General features: G+C 48.5%; 2 protein-coding genes across 5 annotated transcripts in view; one reads left to right on the top strand and one right to left on the bottom strand.

The window, feature by feature from the left end:
• Positions 1 to 99: 99 nt before the first annotated feature.
• Positions 100 to 17,433, top strand: PANK2 (pantothenate kinase 2). 2 transcript variants are annotated; one of them, XM_054293298.1, is made up of 7 exons: positions 100 to 316; positions 10,439 to 10,791; positions 11,832 to 12,085; positions 13,696 to 13,872; positions 14,094 to 14,217; positions 15,715 to 15,840; positions 16,604 to 17,433. In XM_054293298.1, exons 1-7 carry the CDS (start codon positions 100 to 102, stop codon positions 16,652 to 16,654), a joined length of 1,302 nt encoding a protein of 433 aa, XP_054149273.1. In that variant the 3' UTR covers positions 16,655 to 17,433. The 2 variants fall into 2 exon arrangements, with proteins under 2 accessions (XP_054149273.1, XP_054149274.1); XM_054293299.1 differs by lacking the exon at positions 100 to 316 and having other exon boundaries at positions 10,574 to 10,642.
• Positions 17,434 to 20,296: 2,863 nt separating this feature from the next.
• RNF24 (ring finger protein 24) overlaps positions 20,297 to 25,582 on the bottom strand; it is a 29,775-nt gene continuing 24,489 nt past the window's right edge. For all 3 annotated transcript variants that reach the window (XM_054293302.1, XM_054293301.1, XM_054293300.1), the window contains 3 exons: positions 25,281 to 25,322; positions 23,248 to 23,327; positions 20,297 to 21,767 (listed from right to left, as the gene is read on the bottom strand). In XM_054293302.1, the coding sequence (XP_054149277.1) occupies positions 21,629 to 21,767; positions 23,248 to 23,327; positions 25,281 to 25,322 (261 nt within the window). In that variant the 3' untranslated portion in view covers positions 20,297 to 21,628. The remainder of the gene's footprint in view (positions 21,768 to 23,247; positions 23,328 to 25,280; positions 25,323 to 25,582) is intronic.

Below are 25,582 nucleotides of genomic sequence, written 5' to 3'. Positions count from 1 at the left end.
CGTGCGGCGCAGGCGCGCAGGAGGCGGTGGCTGCGGCGGTGGCGGCTGAGCGGGGCCGGAGCGGGGCCGGGCGGCCCATGGGGCCGGGCCGCGCTGCCGATGGAGCCGCCGCGCAGCTGTGGCGATGGCGCGGAGGACGAGAAGAAGCCGCGGCGGCGGGGCGGCGGCGGCGCTGCGGACGCCGGACCCTCCCAGCCGCGGCGGTGGAGCAGCGGCGGCGCGGCGGGCGCGGACAGCGCGGCGGGTCCGCAGCCCCGCGAACGCGGCGGCTCCGTGAGCCGGCAGCGGCGGGACTCGGTCCGCAAGAACCGCCCGCGTGAGTGCGGGGGAGCGGGAACGGCGGCGAGGCGGGGGGAGAGAGGCGGGGGGGCTCAGAGGATGGGCGGGGGCGGGGCTTATGGTAATGAGTCAGGTGGGCGGGGCCTCGGTGGGTGGGGCCGAATGGGCGTGGTCAGGGGAGGTGGGGCCGGGGGCGACACCGGGGAGCGGCGGGGAGGGATGGGGACACCGGGACAGCGAGGGGGGCTCTGACATGGGCACGGCACGGGCAGCGGGGGGACAGCACGGCGGGGTGAGGATTTGTACAGGGGGACAGCACAACGGGGTCATGGCACGGGCACGGAACACCGTGGGGACACAGGGTGGCTTGTCCAGCATGGCCGGGCTGGGCACAGCACGGAGGGACACGGTGGGGTGAGGATTGTCCATCAGCAGCAGCTTGGGAATGGCACTATGGGGTGATGGCATGGGCACTGCACGGCTGGTTTGAGGACAGCACGGTGGGACAGGGACATGAGCTCAGGTTGGGCTGCGGGGTGGGACAAGCTGAACTCCAAGAGCTCTGGCAGGTTTGAGGTGAGGTGACACCTGCCTGGTGGGACAGGACATGGGATGGGGCTGTGGCAGATGCTGGGGTTCCCAAATTGGGGACTTTGAATGGGAAGGCAGCTGGTGACAGAGGGTGAGGAAAAGGACACAGCAGGACAGATGGAGGGACCAGGGTTTGAGGTTGTGGGGCTGCACTGGTGACTGTGAAAGCAAAGCAAAGGGAATAGTTTAAATTTTGGGAAGGAAGAACCCGACAGGTTTGGCAGGAGCTGGACACAGATCAAACCAGGCTTTTTAAGGGGAAAAAAAATCCCTAAACCACGTTTGGAAATGTCCTCCTGCAAACAGCAAAATGGATGGCAGCCTTCATTTTGGGAGCAGCAGGAGCTGCTGTGCAGGTGCCGTGCCTGTCCCTGACTTCAGCCATATTTGAGGAATAACCAAGAGATTTTTCCTTGGCTTCTGCTGGCAGGAAATTGCCATACCCTGAAATTGAAACAGCCTCGGTGTAATTCCTTGGTACCTGCACAGCTCTTAAAGAGCTGTGAGCAGGGAATGTGGGCTGAAAACAGGGCTCAGGATTCTGCTGCATCTCAGCTGGGACTGGCAGTGCTGAGACATTGTTGTTACCAATTTTTTTTTTAAGTTTTAAGAGTCTTCCTGCTCTTTCTTTTTTTTGATGGTGTGAAAAATAGGAATAGAGGACTGTGAGGCTGTTAATTAGAGATTTGTTAAAAGGCTGCAGGGACATGAAGGAGATCTCTGGTATGAAAATGAGGGAGGACTGAGCTCTGTGTTAGGTGATAATTCTCTGCCTTGCTCAGGGCCGTGTCTGTGCCTGCTCTGGACAATGTGGATTAAAGTTGGATGCTGAGAGTGGCATGGGATACTTTAAGGAAAACAGAAGAAAGGGTTTGGATCGAGTCTGGAAGGTCAGCATGGTGGGACTTGGGATTACAATCTAGTCTGATTTTCCTAAATTATTCTTGTAAGTGGAAGAGAAATGTGCTGGAGCAGGTGAGTCTCTCATTGTCCCCCTCATCTCAGGGACAATGCCTGATGTCACAATCATTCCTGTTTTGTAATTAAAATGCTCCACCCCATCTTAAGGAAAACTCCAGCCAGAATAAAAGGAAATAATTTAATGGGTGTGGGATGGAAAATGTCCCACTTTAGCTGCCACTTGTCTGCTGCTGGCATGTGCCAGAGGAGCTGGGTGACCTTGAGGCTTCCCTTGCCTGGCTGTGCTGGCAGATGAGCCCCAGTTACCCAGGAATGAAAGGATTTTGGCAGATCCTCCTTCCTCCTCAGCCCTCTGTAGTGTGCAGTGTCACTGCAGAGAGCAGGGAACAGGATGGGATTTGGGATAAATCTAAAATAAACTCTGCACCCACCATGCCAGCTGTGTGCCTTCATGCACTGTGGGCTCTGAAATTCCCTGGAAATTGAAATTCCCTGTTTGAAAGTCGTGTGGAAATGGTGCTGGGGGACTTGGATCAGGGTGAATTAGGGGGACATGGATTAGGGGTGAATTACGGGGGACTTGGATCAGGGGTGAATTAGGGGGACATGGATCAGGGTGAATTAGGGGGACATGGATCAGGGTGAATTAGGGGGACTTGGATCAGGGTGAATTAGGGGGGACTTGGATCAGGGTGAATTGGGGGAATTGGATTAGGGGTGAATTAGGGGAACATGGATTAGGGCTGTGCTAACAGTTGGAATTGAGCTTGGAGGTCTTTTCCAGCCTGAATGATCCTGTGAAATGTTTCCTGCTGCACTTGAGGGGCTTTATTGGGATTTTCTGTGTGTCCTGGCACAAGTCAGGGGCACTGCTGCTCTCAGAAGGGACTCAGAAATGTCCCAAAACCACCAAGTGGAGATTTGCTGAAGCTGTGCAGTGTTTCATTGGGAAGGGCAGTCTCACAGGGTTATTAGTGCAGGGAAACATGTCATGCACAAAAATTTATCAGTTTCAGGAGCAACACAGGAAAATTTCCTTCTGCTACTGAATTATCAGTGCCACTGTTAAAATCCATACTTAAAAATTGGACTGGGAACACTCCAGATGAATAATGAGGATATTCCAATCATGGTTCTTAGGGAGCTGTGGGCAGGGTGAGGTGCCAGCAGAAACCTGATCATGGTCACAATGAGCAGGGAAATGTTTTTTTAATGAATCTTTTTTATAAGAGAAAGAGATCAGCATTTCAGTTCATCAGCTTTCCCCCTTTTCCCCTCTCTGCTCATCCTGAAATCTTGGGGTATTCAACAGAGGTGAATTTAGGGTATATCCCTGGTGGGCAAAATGAATTTAGGTTATTTCCCTTAGGTGGGCAAAATGTGCTTCTCCCTTCTGTAGCTTGTTTGTTTGTTCCTTGAGAAATATTGTTTCCTTCAGCTGATCCCTTTTTTGGAAGTTTTAGTATCTTCTGTCAGGATGATGCAAATACATAATGGACATATGACTTTAAATTTTCAATTTATAAAGTATCCAAGAAAAGGTAAAAATAAAATGCTGTTTTGTCACCTCTTTAGTGGTACAGAATTAAAGCTTTGATGTTTAAATATCCTTTTCTGTTTTAGAATGCTGTATGAAATATGAATTCCTATCAGAGCCTGTTTTTAGGGATGGGAGGAGATGTGGACTTAGTGTCAGTTTATATTAAATTTTAATGAATTGTATTTTTTTTCTCAGCTGTAAAATTTCCAGCATGGTGTAACACTATTAAAATATAATATTGAATATTTCAGATTAAGCCTAGAGGTGCTGTCACACACTGAACTAAATCATCAGAATAATCTTTTTAGCTCCTGATTTAATTGGCTCAGAAGTTAAGGCTCACTCTGAAATACAACTGGAGCTGCTTGTTTTGTGATGAAAATCCACCATGGAGATCTTTAATTATATCTCCTCTTTCATCTTGACACTTCTGCAGCTTCCAGAATAAATCTGTTGAGGGCTTTTTTATTTACACAGTGACCAATTTTATGAAGGAATTTCCATATCAGATCAAGGCAATTTCTTTTGATTGCCCTGAAGATCTTCCAGTGCAGAAGGGATTTGAAGGGAGGGTGGCAGCTCTTGCTGTGAGCACACAGAATATCCTGGAGCTTTTCTGGGATTATTTATCCAGAGCTGTGAGCCCTTAACTTTGTTGGCAGACCAATCTTTTGTTTGTTGCTGCATATCCATAGATCTGGCCCTGAGAAGAAGGTTTGTTTTTAAGACAAAGAAATGTTTATATGAAAATACATGGAGAGAGCTGCTTTTAAAATTGCTCAAGGAAAGCAAAACTTTGTCAGGCCAATGGTTTGGGTTGGGAGGGTCCTTCAAGACCATCTGATTCCAGCCCCAAGGCAGGGACAGCTTCCATTAACACAAATTATTCCAGCCTGGCCTTGGACACTTCAGGGATGAGGCAGCCACAGCTTCTCTGCCCACTGAGATTGAGCTTCTCATCCTCTAAAAAACAACAGAGTTTCTGCAAGGAGACAGATTGCAGCTTTGGAGCTGAGAACAGAGGATTTCCTGCTTCTTTTGGAAATGCCCAAACCCCCAAGGAACACCTGAACCCTTCCCAGGAGGTGACCCCAGAGATCCATGCAGTGCTTCCCTTGGCACCTTTGGGATTTTCCATCCTCCCCATTGTTAAAGGAGACCTGCAAGGCTCTTCCCTCCCCCAGAGCTCCAGGCAGCAGCAGGGAGGAGGTGATGAGAGGCAGAGTTTGCATCTCTGTTGGTGTCTGGTTATTGCAGCAGAACCTTCTGAGCGAGCAAATTCACCCTCAGGGATGCCCAGAGGGCTCCTGGATGCCAACAATTCTCCTGCTGCTCCTGGAGATCTGCAGCAGCTCTCTTGGAAAAATTGCTTCAGAGGCTTCAAAGGGAGAAATCTCTGGATGGGGAAAAGTATAAATCAGTGTTTTACAGAAATCTTGGTGGCAGATGGTGATGGCATTGATCCAGGAGAGCTTCCTCCTCCCTCCCTTGGATTTTTCTAGTTCTCAGACATGGAAGAGCTGTTGCTGCCCTGCATGTTCCTGTGAGTCTCAGGAAAAAATCTCCAGTTCTTCATGTCCTTGGAATAATTTCCTCCTCTTGTTTGTGTGCCATTCCCATTTCCTACAAAAAAAGGTTTATAGGGAGGTTTTGTCCCTGTAATGGATTGAGTTCTCCAACAGGTGTTACTGCACAGGGAATCCTTCACAACCTGGGAAAGAATTACTTAATTTTGAGCTCACATGCTTCCTCCTTGGATTCTTAACCTGTGGCTGGGATGTACATAATGAGGGCTCCATAATTAACAGTCATTGGGGTAAGATAATTACCTTAATAGTGTGTCTTTCTGAATTTATCCCTGGTGACTTGGGGAAGGTGCAGCTGAGCTGCTGGCAGATGGAGCTCACCAGCTGCTCAGTGTGGAGCTTTTCCAGCTGGTGCCACAGCTCTGCTCAGGGGTTGTGTCCCACCTCAGGGGGTTGGATTTGCTTTTTAGGGCCAGTGCTGAGTGGAGATGGTGACCCCTGAGCCCAGCCTGGCTGCACTTCCTCCCAGCTCTGCTGGCATCATTCCTGTTTTCCTGCTCCTGGTGACACAGAGAGCGGAGAACTGGTGTGCTTTAACTCCCTGCTTCATGTGCTGCCCAAATAAAATCTAAATTTTACCAAAATTAAAACCCCCAAGATCCCCATTTTTACCCCTGTGTAGCCTGGCTGAGGGAGCGTGAGGGAAGATTGTTGTCTAAATGCAGTGGGGATGCTTTAAAAAAATACCCAGTGGACTTCAGAATGCAGAAATCAAATGGCATGTTCTGTCAGGAACAAATACATTCCAGAAATCACAAAATCATGGAATGGTTTGGGTGAGATGGGACCAAATAAAAACGAAATTTATGTGTTAAAAAAACCCAGATATCTTGATGGTGCTGGCTTTGGGATGGAATTTCCAAGGAGCTGCTCTGTTTTTTGTGGCTGCCTGAACTGATGGGCCCAGTTGGTGTTTGCCCTGAAATCTGGAAGGTTTGTGGCGCTGAGTGTAGGAGTTTGTGAGCTTCACCAGCAACTTCCAAACAGAGATGTTGTTTTACTGAAGCTGTGCATGTGCTGCCAGCTGAGAGCTGGGGATGGGAGCCTGTTAGCCTGGCATGGAGCAGCCCCTGTGGCATTTTCAGCCCTGTGGCTTCAGAGCACGATGGTTTGGATGTTTGTCTTTCCTGCTGCACATCTGAGGCCGTCTCTGAGTCCCCAGGCTCTGCTCTCTCACCATTTTTACCCCTGTGTGGCCTGGCAGGGGGAGTGTGAGGGAGGATTGTTCTCTAAATGCAATGGGGATGCTTTAAAAAAATTTCTGCATGTTCTGTCAGGAACAAATACATTCCAGAAATCACAAAATCATGGAATGGTTTGGGTGGGATGGGACCTTAAGGACCTTCTGCTTCCATTCCCCTGCCTTGGACAGGGACACCTCCCACTGCCCAAGGTTGCTCCAAGTCCCATCCAGCCTGGCCTTGGGCACTTCCATGGATCCAGGGGCAGCCACAGCTTCTGTGGGCACCCTGTGCCAGGGCTCACCACCCTCACAGAGAATTTCTTCCTAATATGTAAATATCTCCTTTTAGTTTCAAACCTTTCCCCTTTGTCTTACCAGTATCTGCCTGTGTAAAAGTCCTTGGATTGCTCCTGCTCCCTCCCTCTGTTGGGCTGCCAGTCAGATTCCTTTCCCTTTCATTCATGAAAAGTTATTTTTGTGTCTCATCTTGTTTGAAGTAAATGCCTCTGAAATGGAGAGTGATTGGGGTTTGGATGTGTCTCCAAAAATAGAGCTTGCATCTTCTTTCAAGATTTCCTTTGGTGATGGTTGGGGGTGGCCTCTGTGGAAATACATAAAAATAACTTGGTGGATTAAAAATACTGTGGGGAGCTGGAAAGCTTTGGGAGGGCCTGTACAGCCACCAGATAAATCTGCCTGGGAGAAAATGTGTCCTCCAACTTGTCAGGCTGCTGCCTGTGCAAAGATGTTCCCTGAGGAGCCTGGCACGAGGGGTTCTTGTTCCAAAGGGAGAGGAATGAGGGCTTTCCATGTTCCACCCTTATCTGTTTGCAGATAAGGAATTTACTAGAACACAAGATCCTGTTTGCCAAAGGAACTTTGGTAACATCTATACTGGAATGTGTCCAGGGAAGGGAACAGAGCTGGGGAAGGGTCTGGAGCCCCAGGAGAGGCTGAGGGAGCTGGGAAGGGGCTCAGCCTGGAGCAAAGGGGGATCAGGGGGGCCCTTGTGGCTCTGAGGGGACAGCCAGGGGGGGTCAGGCTCTGCTCCCAGGGACAGGGACAGGAGCAGAGGGAACGGCCTCAGGCTGGGCCAGGGAGGGGCAGGGTGGATATTGGGAAAGTTTCCACCCCAAAAGAATGGCCAAGCATTGGAACAGCTGCCCAGGGCAGTGTAGGAGTCCCCATGCCTGGGGAGATTTTTGGATGTGGCACTTGGGGACATGGTCAGTGGTGGCCTTGGCAGTGCTGGGTTAATGGTTGGGATTGTGGAGGTTTTTTCCAACATTTATGGTTCCATTATTCAGGTTTATTTTCTAAAAGCTCCTTTTTTCCTCCTGGAAGCTACCATAAGGATTGAATCCTGCTCCTCTAAGCCCTTGCATGTGGCTCCATTTTCCCTTTGCTCTGGATCCTGTGCATCTCTGGCCTCTCCTTGAGCTCATTAATTGTGATATTAATCTGTTCCAGTTCCCAGCTCTAATCACAGATTCCATCAGATCAGGGGTTTCTCTTGATCTTTTCCAAGAAGCTCATTATCTAACACAGCTGTAAATGTTGCTGGACCTGACACTGATGCATATTTTGTACCGTGGGGGAATTTGACTAATAAAATAATCCAATTAGACATTTGTTTTTGTCTCCCTGCAGCATCTTAGATTACTTGTCTACCTCAGCTCAGTGTTGTAATTAGGGAAGGTTTGTCCATCCTTTGATGTAAAAGCTCTGCTGTTATCCATGGCTCTGGTTCAGAACTTGGAAAAAGGAATAGCTGGGGATTAAACTGCAGCAGGGTCTGGCAGGGCTGTGGGGAGGGATGTCAGTGTTTGAGTGTTGTACAGCAAATACTCAGACATGGGGGATCTCTGAACAGGAGCTGTTGGAGGAATCTGTTATCAAAAACAGCATTCCTGAGAATGGAGAGGCCACATGGGTGCTTAGAGAACAGAATTAATTAATTAATTCAGTGAAAATTGTTTGCATAGAATCACAGGATGGTTTGGTGTTGTATTTGTGGGGTTCCCAGATGAAGGAAGGAATGATGAATCTGACTCCATGTTCTCAGAAGGGTAATTTATTATTTTAAGATACTGTATTATATTAAACAATACTGAACAAAATTATACTAAAGAATACAGAAAGGATACTTACAGAAGGTTAAAAAGATAATAATGAAAACTTGTGACACAGCTTGACCCTGATTGGCCAATGAGTCAAAACAATTCACATGAAACCAATGAAACAATCACCTGTGGGTAAACAATCTCCAAACACATTCCACATGTGAGCACAACACAGGAGAAGCAAATGAGATAAGAATTGTTTTCCTTTTCTCTGAGGCTTCTCAGCTTCCCAGGAGAAAAATCCTGGGCAAAGGGATTTTCCAGAAAATGTGACTGTGCCAGTTTGGGTGGGAAGAGACCTTAAAGACCACAAGTTCCAACCTCCTCCCATGGGTAGGGGCACTGGCAAGGTGCTGATGCTGTGGCTGTGCCATGCCCTGTTTCATTTACTGCAGGAGTGTTGGGGTAGGACAGTCAGGACAGATGGAGATGAGAGATCTCTGCAGCCAGGTCAGGAACTTGGGGTTTATTGCAAAGGGCCTGGGAGCAGGGCCCTGCTGGGAGCTGCCAAACACAGCTCAGAGCAGGCCTGAGAGAAGAGAGACAGTGGGAGAGAGGGTGAGAGAGAGAGAGAGGATGAGAGGGTAAGAGAGTAAGAGAGCGAGGTTCCCGTTACAATACAATAAATCTTCTTCTGTGTTGAATATTCTAATTCTCAGTAACCAATCTAGTACAATATACAAATCCTATAGCATTTACATACAGCCTATAAGAATCCTTGCATCACCACACTGTGTTACATTTTAAACCCTAAAAACTCCTCTTTGGGCCCTTTCTGCCAAGCTGGCAGGGTCTGCTCTGCCCCTTGGACCTGTCTGCAAGCAGAGGGTGTTGTTCCATCAAAAGGGATTACCTTTAGTCCAGCCACACCATTGTTTTCCAGTTGTTCAGTAACTGAGGGATCTCAAAGCTTGCTTTCATTTCAATCTCCCTTATAGTTTCTATATTCTCAACATCTTTTGCCAGGCAATCATATTTATAAGGCTTTCTGTAGCCATGGTATTTTCTGAAAAATCCCTTTGCCAGGATCTTTTCTCCTGAGAAGCTGAGAGGCCTCAGGAACAAAATGTAAACATTGATTATCTGCTGCTGTGGAATGCAACAGGTGCATCTGTGATTGGTCTCATGTGGTTGTTTCTAATTAATGGCCAATCACAGTCGGTTGTATTGGACTGTCTGGTCAGTCACAAGATTTTATTATCATTCCATTCCTTCTTTTTCCTTTCAAGCCTTCTGATGAAACGTAAAACTATCATATGTAGTTTTGATGTACTAAAACTATACTATTCTTTTAGTATAGTTTTAGTATATACTTTTTGTTGTCTTTTAATATAATATATGTCATAAAATAATAAATCAGCCTTCTGAAACATGGAGTCAAGATTCTCATCCCCTCCCTTGTTCTGGGACCCCTGTGAACACCAGCACAGCTTTCCTGTTTCATCTGTTGATGAAATCCTTTCTTCTATTATTTTAGTATAGTTTTAATATATCATTTTCTTTTAATACAATAATAAATACATAAAATAATACATAAATAATAATAAATCAGCCTTCTGAAACACGGAGTCAAGATTCTCATCTCTTCCCTCATCCTGGGACCCCTGTGAACACCACCACAGCTTTCCTGTTTCATCTGCTGATGAAATCCTTTCTTTTATTCTTTTAGTATAGTTTTCATATATCATTTTCTTTTAATATAATATATATCATAAAATAATAATAAATCAGTCTTCTGAAATATGGAGTCAAGATTCTTGTCTCTTCAAGAAAAGGGGTCCTGTGAACACTATCACAGCTTTCCTGTTTCATCTGTTGATAAAATCCTTTCTTGTATTCTTTTAGTATAGTTTTAATATATCATTTTCTTTTAATACATCAATAAATACATAAAATAATACATAAATAATAATAAATCAGCCTTCTGAAACACGGAGTCAAGATTCTCATCTCTTCCCTCATCCTGGGACCCCTGTGAACACCACCACAGCTTTCCTGTTTCATCTGCTGATGAAATCCTTTCTTTTATTCTTTTAGTATAGTTTTCATATATCATTTTCTTTTAATATAATATATATCATAAAATAATAATAAGTCAGTCTTCTGAAATACAGAGTCAAGATTCTCATCTCTCCTTTTGTCCTGGGTGTGAGCACCACCACAGCTTTCCTGTTTCACCTTCCCCAACAATTTACTCTTTGTCTTCTCTCTGCAGTCTTCCCCTGGTTTGGCTTGGACATCGGAGGCACCTTGGTCAAGCTGGTTTATTTTGAACCCAAGGACATCACGGCCGAAGAGGAAGAGGAAGAAGTGGAAAACCTGAAAAGCATCCGCAAATACCTGACCTCCAACGTGGCCTATGGCTCCACAGGCGTTCGGGATGTGCACCTGGAGCTCAGGGAGCTCACGCTGTGTGGACGCAAAGGCAATCTGCACTTTATACGCTTTCCTACCCATGACATGCCTGCTTTTATCCAAATGGGAAGCGAAAAGCACTTCTCGAGCCTGCACACCGCCCTGTGTGCCACGGGAGGTGGAGCGTACAAATTTGAGCAGGACTTTCTCACAGTAGGCATTTTTGGCTTCTATACACCCTTAAGGATCTGCTAGTGAGGTTGCTTTGAAAGCTTCAAACTAGAAACTTTGCTCTGCACGCTCTGAAATTTCTCTAAATCTGTGTTTGGATGCTGTCCCTAACTCCGAGTTGGCATCTCCAAATCCTGAATGTAACTCTAAAATTGTTCACTGATGATCTTTCTTACAAATCTTCCTCTCTGTTTTTAATCTCTTCTTGTGCTAACCTCACTCTTTTTGGTGGTTTATTTTTTTACTCATTGCTGTCTTTCTCCTGCTTTATTTTCTTCCTTTGCTCACCTGGTTTCATTTCTAACACCTGTGTGAATGAGCTGGTTGAGGTTCAGGCATATTTGGTGGTAAATGTCAGGAAGTTCATGGTTGGGGTTGGACATGATCATGTGGCTTCACCTTGTTCATGGTGAAAAATATGTGATAAATCTTTGTTTAGTCAGGGCTTGGAAAAATGCAAATGAAGAGGCTTTTAGAGAATCATTAAGGATGAAAAGCCCTCTAAGATCATCACATCCAGCACTGCCAAGGCCACCGCTGACCATGTCCCCAAGTGCCACATCCCCATGGCTTTTAAATCCCTCCAGGGATGGGGATTCTACCACTATCCTGGGCATCACAACCATTTCTGTTAAGTTTTTCCTAATATCCAATTTTTTGTGGCCAAGGCAGTGACATCCTTGCTTTTTTTTTTATGTTCTTTTGGATGGGTTTTGTGGGATATTTTGATCAAACAATGCAATCCTGGCTTTTCACACTGGTGCCTCAGCATCAGGGCCTAAATCAGAGCTGTGGGAGTTGCTGGAATTCTCTCAGTATCCACTGTGGATCCAGACTGTTTTCCCCTGTTCCTCACCTGAGGGTTGCTGTATTTAAGAGTCCCTGAGCTCTCCCTCAGCCTCCACAGGGAGCATGGACATAGCTGGACTGAGCTGGCAGTGAATGCATTTTTCCAGCCCTGAGCATAAATACTTCAAATCCCTGGCTAATCTTCAATATTCCTCTTTTTTCCTTCCCACCAGATGGGTGACCTTGAGCTGTGCAAGCTCGATGAGCTGGACTGCCTTGTCAAAGGAGTGCTGTACATTGACTCTGTGGGCTTCAATGGACACTCAGAGTGTTACTATTTTGAGAACCCCACGGATGCTGAGAGGTGCCAGAAGCTTCCATTCAACCTGGAGAATCCCTATCCTCTCCTCCTGGTGAACATTGGCTCAGGGGTCAGCATTTTGGCTGTCTACTCCAAAGACAACTACAAACGGGTAACAGGCACCAGGTGAGTGCTGGGGGGGGAAAGGGAATTGGATTTTAGGGTCTGGAGCACATTTCTGCTTTGTAAATGGCATTTTCAGGGACAAGCTGCAATAAAGGTGGTGAGGGAAATGACCAAGCTGCAGTGACTCCCTGCCAAAAAAGATCCCTCCTGGAAAAGAGGATTTCATAGTTTTTCTTTGTGCAGCCAGTCTCCATCAAAGCTGGTTTTGCAGTTGCTCTGCTGCAGGAATTTAAGGGCTTTATTTATTTATTTTATGAGGTCATGACATGTGGGATTGTTAACAACTCTTAGCTTTGATTCAAGATGTTGAGATTTCCATCCTGACTTCCAGAAGGTGCCAAATTTTGGTGGAGGCATAGCAGTAATTCCCCAGTTGCTGCCCATCTTAAAGATGTGGCTTTTGTGTCCTGGCAAAGCCATAGAGTTCTGTGGCTTTAAGCTTTCCTGGATTCCCTGAAAGGTAATAATAATAATAATGATAATGATAATAATTGAAAATTCCCTCAGTACAGTTCTTACTAGACATCATTAGCAGCATCTATGTGCTGTAAAGTGAACAAGACAAGAGTTTTTCCCCCAACTTCTGGATATCTCTGCCCTGACACTCCAGGTATCCCTGGAGAACTACATTTTGTGTAATAATGATATTATTTGTGTAATAATGATATAATTGTGATAATAATTTAAAACTCCCTCAGTACAGTTCTTACTCTTACTAGACATCATTAGCAGCATCTCTGTGGTGTAAAGTGAACAAGACAAGAGTTTTTCCCCCAACTTTTGGATATCTCTGCCCTGACACTCCAGGTATCCCTCAGAAGTAACATTTATTTTAAGATTAACATCTCTGGGTGCTGGGAAGAAAGTGGGCAGTGTAACATAAAACAATCAAGGTGCAGAAGCTGTGAGGGATTCCTTACAGCCTCTAGGTGTAGCTTTATTAATTTCTTTTATGGGATCACATAGTTTGGGATTGTTAGCAACTCTTAGCTTTGATTCAGGAAGTTGAGATTTCCATCTTGACTTCCAGAAGTTGCCAGGTTTTGGTTGAAAATTTGGTGGGAGAATGGCATAGCAGTAATTCCCCAGTTGCTGCCCATCTTAAAGATGTGGCTTTTGTGTCCTGGCAAAGCCATAGAGTTCTGTGGCTTTAAGCTTTCCTGGATTCCCTGAAAGGTAGTAATAATAATAATAATAATAATAATAATTGAAAATTCCCTCAGTACAGTTCTTACTCTTACTGGACTTGATTAGTGGCATCTGTGTGCTGTAAAGTGAACAAGACAAGAGTTTTTCCCCCAACTTTTGGATATCTCTGCCCTGACACTCCAGGTATCCCTCAGAAGTAACATTTATTTTAAGATTAACATCTCTGGGTGCTGGGAAGAAAGTGGGCAGTGTAACACAAAAAAATCAAACGCAGAAGGCTGTGAGGGATTCCTCACAGCCTCTAGGTCATGTAAGAGGAAGAGACTTTAAGGAAAATGCTGCTTTTCCAAAACCAAGATCATTTTCCCTAAAAAAAGAGCTCAGGAATGGGGTGACCTGAGCGAACTGGGATGCAGAGCTGAACAATCTGAGCTTTCATTTTTATTTGGCTTTACTTGCAGCCTTGGAGGGGGAACCTTCTTTGGCCTGTGCTGCCTTCTGACAGGCTGCTCCACGTTTGAGGAGGCCCTGGAGATGGCATCCCACGGGGACAGCACCAAGGTGGACAAACTGGTGAGGGACATCTACGGAGGAGACTACGAGCGCTTCGGGCTGCCAGGCTGGGCTGTGGCATCCAGGTAATGCCTGCCTGCCTCTCAGCTTGCTTTTGTTTCCCCTGGAGATCCTGCAAGGATGAAGAACTGGGTTTAGGTGCCTTAGGAGAGCAACCATTCCTGAGAGATCTAAGTTTTGAAGTTAGAAATCAGTCCTTCAAGATGAATCACTTTGGTTAAATGAGCAGTTCTGATTTTCTCCTGCAATTCTGATGGGATCTTTAACCCCAAAACTGTGTTCACAGCTTTGGGAACATGATGAGCAAGGAGAAGAGGGACTCTGTCAGCAAGGAGGACCTGGCCAGGGCCACTTTAATCACCATCACCAACAACATTGGCTCCATAGCACGGATGTGTGCCCTTAACGAGGTATTTGGGGAATCTCCTCCCTTGCTCCCTGCCTGGAACATCCCCTGTGTGCTGCTGCCTGCTTGGGGAATGTTCCCACTCTGGGAAGCTGTGGGAGAGGAGGAAAGGAGGGATAGGAGGTGGTGAGGCTGGATATCTCCTCCTGTGCTCTGGATTTCTTGGCCAAGCCCCACCACTGCCACGGCCTTTGCTGCATCTTTGTGCTTTCAGCTTCTTTACAGTGCTGCCTTGTTGCATTCATGTCAAGCAGCATTGTACAGGGCTATGAAAGAGCAGAGAGCTGCTCTGCACTCCATCCTGAGCCTGCTTCCATGGATGGGCTGTGGAATCCAGCATCCTCCTGACTCCTCTGGCTCTGCAGCCAAAATGAGGCAAGACGTGTCCTGAACAGCCTTGCTTATAATAAATCTGCTGATTCCTTGCTCTGGAGCTCAGCTGAATGAAAAGAGGATCCTGAATAGTTCAGGGGAAGTGTTAATCAATGTGGGGAGGAAAATCCACAGAAGGATATGAGTGCAGGAGCAGGTGAGACTTGATCTGACTCCTCAGAAAGAGGAGGAATAATAATCCTGAATTATTTTTGTGTTGGAGAACAAGAAAGCTTCAGAGCTTGGATCAAAATTGTTTTGGGATGGAAAAGTAAGGCTGGAGGTCTGGTTTAAATCCACAATAATCACTACTTGGTTGGTTTTTTATTTCTTTAAAAATTGTGTTGGTTATGGGCTCCTAATCAGTTCCCCCCAGTTTAACAGTGGAGTCACTCAGGTATTTCATGATGGATCAGAGGCCATGAGGGGAGGCAGGTGGCACTTGATGATCAGTGTTCCCAGGCAGTACAAGGATTTTGTAGGAAAATCAGCTCTTCTATCCAAATTCCTGAGGTAGAAAGGCTGTAGTTTGGCCTGGGAATTCCTGGGAGAGTCTGAGGAGGAGGGTGCCTTAAAATGGCCTGGTCCTCCTTTGTGATGGAATTGTTTGTGGTGTTCTGCACATTGTGCCAGACACTTTCAGCAGGAACTTAATTCATAGGATTTCAGAGCCTTTTAGGTTGGTGAAATCCTTTAGGGTTATCCAGTCCAACCATTCCCCCAGCACTGCCAAGGCCACCACTGCCCATGTCCCCAAGTGCCACATCCACGTGGCTTCTAAATCCCTCCAGGGATGAGGACTCACCCTGGGCAGCTCTGCCAGGGCTTGATAACCCTTTCAAAGAAGAAATTTTCCCAATATCCACCCTGACCCTCCCCTGGCCCAGCCTGAGGCTGTTCCCTCTGCTCCTGTCCCTGTTCCCTGGGAGCAGAGCCCGACCCCCCAGCTGTCCCCTCAGAGCCACAAGGGCCCCCCTGATCCCCCTTTGCTCCAGGCTGAGCCCCTTCCCAGCTCCCTCAGCCTCTCCTGGTGCTCCAGACCCTTCCCCACGTGGGGTTTTTATCATTGCAAGCAGAAAACAGAATTTAGCCTTAATGATCCTTTGTTTTTTTCCCCTAACACTTGCAGAACATCAACCGTGTGGTGTTCGTGGGCAACTTCCTGCGGATCAACACCATCTCCATGAGGCTCCTGGCCTATGCCCTGGACTACTGGTCAAAGGGACAGTTGAAAGCACTTTTCTTGGAACATGAGGTAAAATTCCTTTTGAAAATTTGTCTCATGGCAAAATACAAATCCTTGGAGCGCTCTGCAAAGAGCCACATGGAGCTGTTGGGTGCACACAGTGCAGGAGGAGCTCAGGGCTTTGCTACTGCAGCCACAGCTTCCCTTTCCTTTTCCTTTCTTCCTTTTCCTTTCTTCCTTTTCCTTTCTTCCTTTTCCTTTTCCTTTTCCTTTTCCTTTTCCTTTTCCTTTTCCTTTTCCTTTCTTCCTTTTCCTTTTATTTTCTTTTCTTCCTTTTCCTTTCTTCCTCCCTGTAGTTGTATCTTTCTCCTCTCATTTATATGTTGTTAAAATTAAACTCTCCCAGGAGAAGGGAAGGCTCCAGGGAGACTTTCCAGTGCCTAAAGGAGCTCCAATAGAGCTGGAGAGGGACTTGGACAAGGGCCTGGGGTGACAGGACACAGGGAATGGTTTCCCACTGCCATAGGGCAGGGATGGATGGGATATTGGGAAGGAATTGTTCCCTGGGAGGATGAGGAGGCTCTGGAATGGATTTCCCAGAGCAGCTGTGGCTGCCCCTGGATCTCTGGAAGTGCCCAAGGCCAGGTTGGACATTGGGGTTTAGAGCAACCTGGGACAGTGGGAGGTGTCCCTGTCCATGGCAGGGGGTGGCACTGGATGGCTTTAGGGTCCTTTCCAGCCCCAGCCACTCCCTGGTTCTGTGGGCGTTGCTGTTCCTGTGTCAGGGATCCATTCCATGGATTTTCACTGCACGTCCCCATCTGCTCCTCAGGGTTACTTCGGCGCAGTTGGAGCTCTCCTGGGACTCCTGGACTCAGCCTGACTCTGTGCAGGGTCTGTGGTGGATCTGTGGGTTCAGGGCACTCCCTGGGCCACTGTGACCCTGGTTTGGGGTCACTGAGCCCCTGGTTTGTGTCACAGCCCGCACTGAGACTGCTCCACTGTGGGGACAGCCTGGGGATGGTGTCTGGAAGAGTTGAAATCCATCTGGGATTACAGCACAGGTTTGTTCCAAGGGATGTGATTGGAATCCGCTGGCTGGATCTGGGGGTGTATGGGAAGGTCTGGGGGGCATTTCAGTCCCATGGCATTGCCCCTTTTAGGGGAATTTTTTTTGTTTTACTCCATGTTTAATGACAGTGACAAAGCAGAGCAGGGGCGCTCTGCTCCTTCCGCTGGGATCCCTTGGAGTGCCAAGTGCCCAGGTCAGCTCTGTGCTCACAGAGATTCTCCAGGTGTTGGGAAATGCTCTGGAAGAGGGGAAGAGCATCAGCACAGCCCTGGTGTGTGTACCTAACTCCATGTGGCCACTGGATCCACACTGGGACACAGCTGTGCTGTCACCAGGCTTTGTTTATCCCTGTTCCACATGTCCTTGTCCCTGTCCCAGGGATGGAAGGAGCAGCAGAGCACGGGTCTGTGCCTCAGGGTGAGTCCCACTGCACCCTTCCTGCACCTCCTCAGCACCCTCTGGGACGCTGTCAGGGCTGTCAGTCAGCCTCCAGCCTTGAGATGTAAATTTGAGGGTGGAATAGGGACATTTGTTGTTTGTCTGGCGTTTTCTCTCTGTTACCAAAGAGACACTTCCTTCAGTCACACTTGGATCTCTGTAATATTCCATGTTACATTTTCCATGGCTGCACTCCTGTCATTTTGGGGGAGTTCTCCCCTTTCCATGCATGCTGTACTCCCTCTTTTCCCTGTGCATGCTGCCACACAGCCTGGGAGCAGGATACTGCAGTGGAGCCCTGGGGATGGGGGCTTGGAATGGATCCTGCACGCTCAATAAACGCTCTGTGAAAGCAACGAGGTATCTGCACCTTCCCTGAGGGTGGGAGCTCATGGAGACACAGCTGTGGAAGTGCTCTGGCTTCCCAGCAAGCAGCTCTGTGGAGCACAGGGAAAGCTCCTTCAGATCAGGTCATGGGTTTATGCCAGGATATCAGAATGACCATCACCCTGACCCAAACACACCCTTCCAGCCCTGCTTTCTTCCCAGAGAAACCAATTTCCAATTTTTTGGATTTTTTTCCAATGGGAATTTTTTTCCAATTCAAATATTTCTCTGATCCCCTTGTGAGCCTGGCTGGAAGTGCTGGAAAGCCCCAAGCCCTTCCCTGCCTTTTGAATCCTGCCCAGCTCTGTCATTGCTCTATCCTGAGATCTGAGCACTCCAAGGTGGGTTCCTTGTGTGGCACTGCAGATTCACAGGGGGATTGCTTGGCTGGGGAGATCTGTGTTTGTCTCTAAACTCAGCTGACCTGAGCTGGCATTCTGGACACAGCCAGGGATTTGATCCCAGTAAAATCAGGGAAAAGAGCACAGGGCTCCTGTGGAAGGTGATCTCTGCTGGCTGGGGAGGAAAATGTTTATTTTTCCTGCAGCCTTACACAAGTTCCATTTGTGTCCTGGTGTTTGTTCCAGGATCATGCAGCTCAGGGAATGGTTTGGGTGGGAAGAGACCTCCAACCATCTCATTCCATGGGCAGGGACATCTCCCACTGTCCCAGGGTGCTCCAAGCCCTGTCCAGCCTGGCCTTGGGCACTGCCAGGGATGCAGGGGCACCCACAGCTGCTCTGGGCACCCTGTGTGGGATCAGCTGAATTCAAGTTGTCATTTGCTCTTCACTCCTTGTGAAATCATACAAAGGTTCCCAAACTCTCCATTAAGAACATCTCCATTTCTGAGTGCTGACTGAAGGGTTTCTAGACTCAGCTCCTGCTGCACCACCTGAAATTTAACACAAATGTACCTGGCTGGCCCTTCACCCACCCCCACAGCCAAAACTCATGGAAAAGACACAGAAACTTTGGCTTTTGGATTGTCTGTGTGCTGGGAGCTGTGTGGCTCCTTGATGTAAGAGGTCAGTGATAGGCTGGGCTGGGAGGGTGTGGGGATCCTTGAGATCCACAGGAAAAGCCTGGCTTTTATTAGGAAGCCACCTTGCCATGGTTGTGCTGTGGACAGCTGGGAAATCTCTGCAGGGCTGGGAATTCCAGCAGCAATCCCAGACCCTGATCCCTGGGCTCAGCATCCTGCAGGTTTTCCTCTCCTCACTCTGTACTGAGCCTGTGTAACTCCTTTTTCTCTGGATTTTGGAGTAGCTCCAGCACGGTCTGATTCCAGCACCAAAGTTCCTGGCTTATTGTCTATTCCTTTTTTGTAAAGTGCTTGGTTTTTTTTTTTTTTCTTTGTTATAAAATATTAGTTATTTTTTTATATGTTTCAAACCCTTTGTTTGCTTTATGTCTCATTCTTGGAGCTCCAGCACAGTGGGATGGATGTTGGTGGGAATGAGCAGGAATATTCTGGGGAAATTTGGGTTGACCCCACTTGGTTTTTAGGTCACTGAAAATAATTGTTGGTAATCTTTGATTGTTTCTCCCTCCCTGCATGTTTCAGGTTCTGGGAATCATTTGTATTTCAAAATATTTTAAAGAAGGGGGAAAAATTTAAAGCACATTAATTATTCTGGGGAAATTGCAGCAGTTTTGGTTCTGATGAAAAACTTCATTACTGTTCATGGATATGAATGGGGTTGGTGGGGAGGGTGCAGCATCAATCTAGAGCAGGAGCTGTGGGGTGGAAACACCACAAATAACTGTTCTGTGCAGCTCTGTGGGAGATCCAGACCTTGTCCCAGCAGGGGGAAGGCACCCAGCGAGTTCATCATCCCAAAAATGGCAGCACAGTCCCTGGGGATCCTTCTGGAGAAGGTGATCAGGACATTGAGGGGCAGCTTCCCACTGCCAGAGGGCAGGGTTAGGTGGGATAATGGGAAGGAATTCTGTCCTGTGAGGGTGGGGAGGCCCTGGAATGGATTTCCCAGAGAAGCTGGGGCTGCCCCCGGACCCCTGGAAGTGTCCAAGGCCAGGCTGGATGAGGCTTGGAGCACCCTGGGACAGTGGGTGCTGTTTCTGACCATGCCGGGATGAAATGGGATGGGATTTAGGGTTCCTGCTCATCCCAAGGATTCCAGGTGGATCCGGCACTAGAGGGCAGCAGCCCCGCAGGCAGGGACGGGGACAGGGACAGGGACAGCGGGACAGGACACGCGGGGGTTCTGCCTCCCCCTTCGCACCGGGGCCCTGCAGGGACCCCACCCGGGGTGACCCCAGCTCGGCCACCCCATGGGCACAACCCAGGGGGACTTTGGCACCCGCCTGGCCAAGCCTTGAGGAGGAGGAGGAGGAGGAGTGGGACAAAGTGAGGGGATGGAGCTGCACCCCCGGGGATCCCACAGCGCTGAGCTGGAGCTGAACCCTGCCCTAGCCTAAGGGAGATCGGCATTAGGGATTTGGGCCGGGAAGAGGAATATCCTCTCCCTAAGCAGGTTCCTGCAAAATCCCTCTTAGATGGGGGCTTTGGGGTGCTCTGCAGCCAGCCTGTCCCCATGGGATGCTGCTGGGGCAAGGGGACATGGACAACGTGACCCCAAACCTTCCCCTCTTCTAGCCTTGTCCCTCCCCTGCTGGGGACATCCCCAGGGTCACAGCGAACAAGGGAAGGGGGACAGACCCCCTGCAAACACACCCCCGCTTCCAAAACCTGCTTTTATTTACAATTCAAGTCAAATCACATGCAAACTCTTGGTTGTTTTTGTTTTTTGTTTGTTTTTTTTTTTCTTTCCTGGTTTTTCCTTAAGAAGAGTGTGATTAGCAAAAAAGACGCATTATTAGAATTTTCAAATAGCAATTAAATATACAAAAATAGAGCTTACAAAAAAAACCCAAACAAACAAGAGGAAAAAAAAAACCAAAAAAAAAAACCAAAACCAGCCAATGTTTTAAAAAATATTCTGCTGCAGAATTTGTAGTGTACAAACACGTCTATGAGGCTCCACGCTCCATAAACAGTCCCGGGTTTTTTTAGGGAGGGGGGACGGCACCAGGAGCCCCCCCAGCCCTGCCCCGGGAATACTGACACCCCCTCCCCACCCCGGGAATGCAACAGCTGAGGACAGCAGGGGACACCAAGAACCTGGAGAGGCCGGGGGATGGCCCAGCTCCCCCAGGCACTGATGGGGTTCGGGTGTTTTGGCAAGGGGAACCCGAAGAGCCCGGCTGGAAGGGCCGGGATGATCCCACAGGATCGGCCGGGATTGCAGCTGTCCGGCCGGGATGATCCCACAGAATCGGCCGGGATGATCCCAAAGGATCCGGCCGGGATTGCAGCTGTCCGGCCGGGATGATCCCAAAGGATCGGCCGGGATTGCAGCTGTCCGGCCGGGATTGCTGCTGCCCCCCGCGCCGTGGCTCTCGCTGGCGCCCCCTTCCAGGAGCTCCAGGCCCCTGAGGTAGCCGAGGAGGAGGGACAGCCACCCTCAGGAGGGTGAGGGGAATCCAAACCCGGGGGACCCCGCACGGCCACCACCAGGGGTGACACCGGGTGCCGAGGGGACACCCGACTCCAGGGGCGAGACCCCTTTCCTGCCGGGAGCCGCAAAGGCGAAGGAACCGAAGGCGAAGAGGAGGGAGCAGAACCGGCCGCGACGCTCGCGGCCCGCCCCGTTCGGGGCGGCAGTGCCGGAGCTCGGGGCCGTGGAGCCCCCGGAGCTCGCCGGGTGCCCCCTTGGCTTCCCGGCGGCCGCGGGGCTGCAGGAGGGAGGTGCTGGAAGAAGGAGGTCGTGCCGAGGACGCCGAGGACGCCGAGTCCCCTCCCGGCCCTGGCGGAGGATCCGAGCCCAGGCTTCATCCCGGCGGGATTCGGGGCCGCTCCGCTGCGGCCCAAGTGCTTTGGTTGTGTCCGAGCGCCGCGGGCGGGCGCGGCCGGGCCCGGCCCGGGACGGACGATGCTCTATACGATGTTCTGCGAGCCGGGCAGCGGCCCCTGCGGCGGGCCCGGGTCCGGCTTGCCGTGCAGCTGCGCCAGCTGCAGCACCGGCATGTTACACAGGGGACACACCTTCCGCACCTCCAGCCACTTGATGAGGCACCTGCGGACACCGGACACCGGGCGTCAGTGGGGACACGCGTGACATCAGCGGGGACATGCCTGACATTGATGGGGACACATGTGATGTCAGTGGGAACACAGCTGATACAGGTGGGGACACACCTGACATCAGTGAGGACACCTGACACTGATGGGGACACACCTGACATTGGTGAGAACACACCTGACATCACTGGGGACACACCTGACATCAGTGAGGACATGCCTGCCACCACTGGGGACACACAAGACATTGAAGGGGACACACCTGACATCATTGAGAACACACCTGACATCACTGGGGACACACCTGACCTTGATGTGGAGCTGCAAAAATCCCCCCCAAGCCCCTTTACCTGCCCTGGAGCTTTGCTGCTGCCCAGTTTTTAATTCACCATTTGGATGCCTTTATGTTTTATTGGGATTTTTTGAGGGGGTTCTCTGTTTATATATAGGGATTTTGTATAGATATGTTTTGTGCATTATTTATATTTATATATAATATATGTTTATAGACTATATTTATAGTTATAGGTATATGTTATATTTATATAATAGGGATGTAAAATGCATACACCTACCAAAAATAAACAAAATATATACATAAAAGGTGTCTGTGAAATTATAGACACAGAATCTGTAAATAATATAGCAATAATGCACAATATAATGTGAATGGATAAATAAAAAGATGTAAATAACTCTGATGTAATCATACCATTATGGATGTTATGTACTACATATAATTATATATTATGTTATATATTATAATATATATATTATAATATATATATTATAGTTTTAGATAGTATATCCAGTATATATAGCATAGTATATATATACACATTTAATATATACATTATATATAATATATATTATATATTATGTAATTATAATCATATATGATATAATTAATATAATTAATATATAATTATATATATAATATATAATATATATATTAATATAGTTTTAGATAGTATATCCAGCATATATAGTATAGTGTATATATAAATGTATAAATATGTAATATATATAAATATAAATACATAATGTTTTAAATCTACATAATGTATATATAAACATACAGAGAATATAAAAATATCTGTAATATGTAGTAGGATATGCTGTAGTTTTAACATATGGAATATTACATAGTACAGTTATTACTACTATTATTATTATTATTATTATTATTATTATTATTATTATTATTATTAATATTAATATTATTATTATTATTATTATGGGGTTGCTTTCTATAAACCACACCAATAGAAAATATATATATTTACATTTTTCATGGAATGACAGACTGGGCTGGAAGGGATCCATGAGGATCACCAAGGCCAAGTGCTGACTCAGCACGGGGCACCCTACAAGTCCCAGCCCAGCTCCCCAAAGTGTCACTCAGTTCTGCAGCTGCCCCAGGTGACCCAAAGGGGCTTTTCCTGCCCCTTTTCCCTTTTCCTGCCCACACTTACTTCCTGTGGAAGGCATGTTTGCAGGGACAGATCCCCAGCTCGTCCTTGGGCTTGAACTCCTCCAGGCACACGGCACAGATCTGCAGGGGGGGATGCACAGGGAGTGTCAGCGCTCAGGGAGCAACGTTTGCAAATAAAAACCACCAGATGGCTGAAATCAGGGAATTATGGAATGGGTTGGGTTGGAAAGGACCTTGAAAACCATCCAGTGTCACCCCCTGCCATGGGTAGGGACACCTCCCACTGTCCCAGGGTGCTCCAAGGCCCATCCAGCCTGGCCTTGGACACTTCCAGGGATCCAGGGGCAGCCACAGCTTCTCAGGGCCTTATCACCCTCACAGGGAAGAAATTTCCCCTAAAGCCTTCCCAAATTTTTCTGCCCAAACTCCAGGATCTCCCTTTCCTGCTGGAAGGGACCACAGAGCCTCCAGGGAACAGCCCCAGAGCTGGGAAGTGTTTGAGGTTTTAGGGTGCAGGGGATGGATCCTCGCTGCTGCCTGCTCCCTGGGACTGGCTGCATCCACAGGGACACCTCTGGGAAGAGGAAAAGGCAATGGGGTTGTTGCCATGCCTGTGCCAGGGCTGGGAAAGCTGCTGGCTGTTTTCTCAGCCAAAACCTCCCTCACCCTCCCAGCCAGTTCCTCCTGCTCATCCTGGATATCCCAGGGGGTTTTGGATATTCCTGGGTGGTTTTCCCGGCCTCCCTGGCCTGGGATCTCTCAGTGCAGCTGTTGGGGTCACCCCCTGAGGATCACACACCCTGAGCTCCCCCAGGGCCTGGCAGAGGCAGAATGATGGGAAAAGGGGAAAACCAGAGGCAGAGGCAGGGAGGGAAGGGCTGGGGGGGAGCTTTCAGGGCTCTGGGCAGCCGCCCCGTCCTGTTGGAAAATTCCTCCCCCCTCCTCTGCTTTCCAGAAACACTGCCTGCAAATGCCAAGGTACAAATGCCCCAAAATGGGATCTTTTTGAGCTAAACCCTTCCAGGCTTTTCCAAACCCCAGGGAAGAGCTTGAACAGCTCTGTCCTCTTCCCCACAGAGGCCTGGTCCTCCCAAAAGCTGGGAGAGCTGCAGACAGCTGGGAACGGAGCTGGAGGAGGAGGGCTGAGCTTATTGAGGCCATTCCCGGCTCTGGCACATTCCCAAATCCCTCCTCCAGCCCATTTCTCACCCCAGGAAGTGCTTTGAAGCCTGTGTGCTGACAAAAACCCACTGCAGGTCGGTTTAAAGGGAGTGGATCAGAAATAGGGGCCTGGAACAGGGACTGCTCACAACCCCGGGGCCCTTCGGATTTACCCTGGGGGCTGTGGGGAGTGGAGGCTCAGGGTAAAACGTGGGATGGGCTCTGCTCAGGGGATTAAAATAAAATAAAATAAAATAAAAAATGGTTTAGAAACAACTGGAGCTGGTGCTGAGCACATGAGCAGCCTGGTGCCTGGATGTGGGTGGGCATTTTTGTTATCTCCAGAGGAATAAATCAATCCAGGCCATGCTTTGACTGGGATTTCAGCAGATTCCTGCTCAAATTCATCAGGAAAAATGGGCTGGGAATAGAAAGGCTCAGCCCCAAAGAGCCTGGGAGGCCATGGAGATAAAGGGAGGTGTTTGAGCCCCCGGGGGCAGGGAGGGAGGAGGGATTTGCCTCTTGCAAGAGCTGGGGCAGTGAGTTTATCCTGACTGCAGCTTTCCCTGCCCAGGGCTGTGCTGGCATTGTCACACCCCAGAGGGACGTCCCTGCTCAGGGACACTGTTTACACACGGCCCAGACTGCCTTGGCCTCCCCTTATCCACAGCTTCTTATCACTGTGATAAGAAGAACACAATAAATAACAGTAAAGATGCAGGAAAAGCCAAGGGGAGCCAGGAGGAGGGAGAGGGTTTAATCCAGATTTTTACAGAGAATTTTTCCCCATTTCCAAAGCCCAGCTGGCTGCATGCTCTGCTCCCAGGGGAGTGGAATTTGAGGGTTTTCCCCCCTCCCCAGGGTGAGGAAGAGGAGGGTGAGGAAGCTTTTGTTGCCCCAGGATGTGCTCACCTCATGGAGGTTCAGCTCCTTCACCTTCTCCTTGAGTATGACCTGCAAGGCAAAGAGTGGGGTCAGGACAGAGCTTCTGCCATCAGCATTCCCAGAAAAATCTCCACAAAGGGATCCCACTGAGTGTCCCAGTAGAACTGGAACCCCCCCAGTGAACCCAGCACAGCCAGGGAGCACGAGGGGCCCTGTGCAGGGACAGGGGAAGGGGAAAGATAAAACCACAAGGACCAAATCCAGGAGCTTTCCTCCCAAATTTAACCCTCCTGGGCTACCATTCATTTTCCCTCCATGCAAGCTGAGCA

The sequence above is a fragment of the Melozone crissalis genome, unplaced genomic scaffold, assembly GCF_028551555.1.
Source record: "Melozone crissalis strain CALT ecotype California unplaced genomic scaffold, PUWL_Pcris_2 ptg000132l_1, whole genome shotgun sequence".
NCBI lineage: Eukaryota > Metazoa > Chordata > Aves > Passeriformes > Passerellidae > Melozone > Melozone crissalis.
This window is presented reverse-complemented; position numbering and strand designations above follow the sequence as displayed.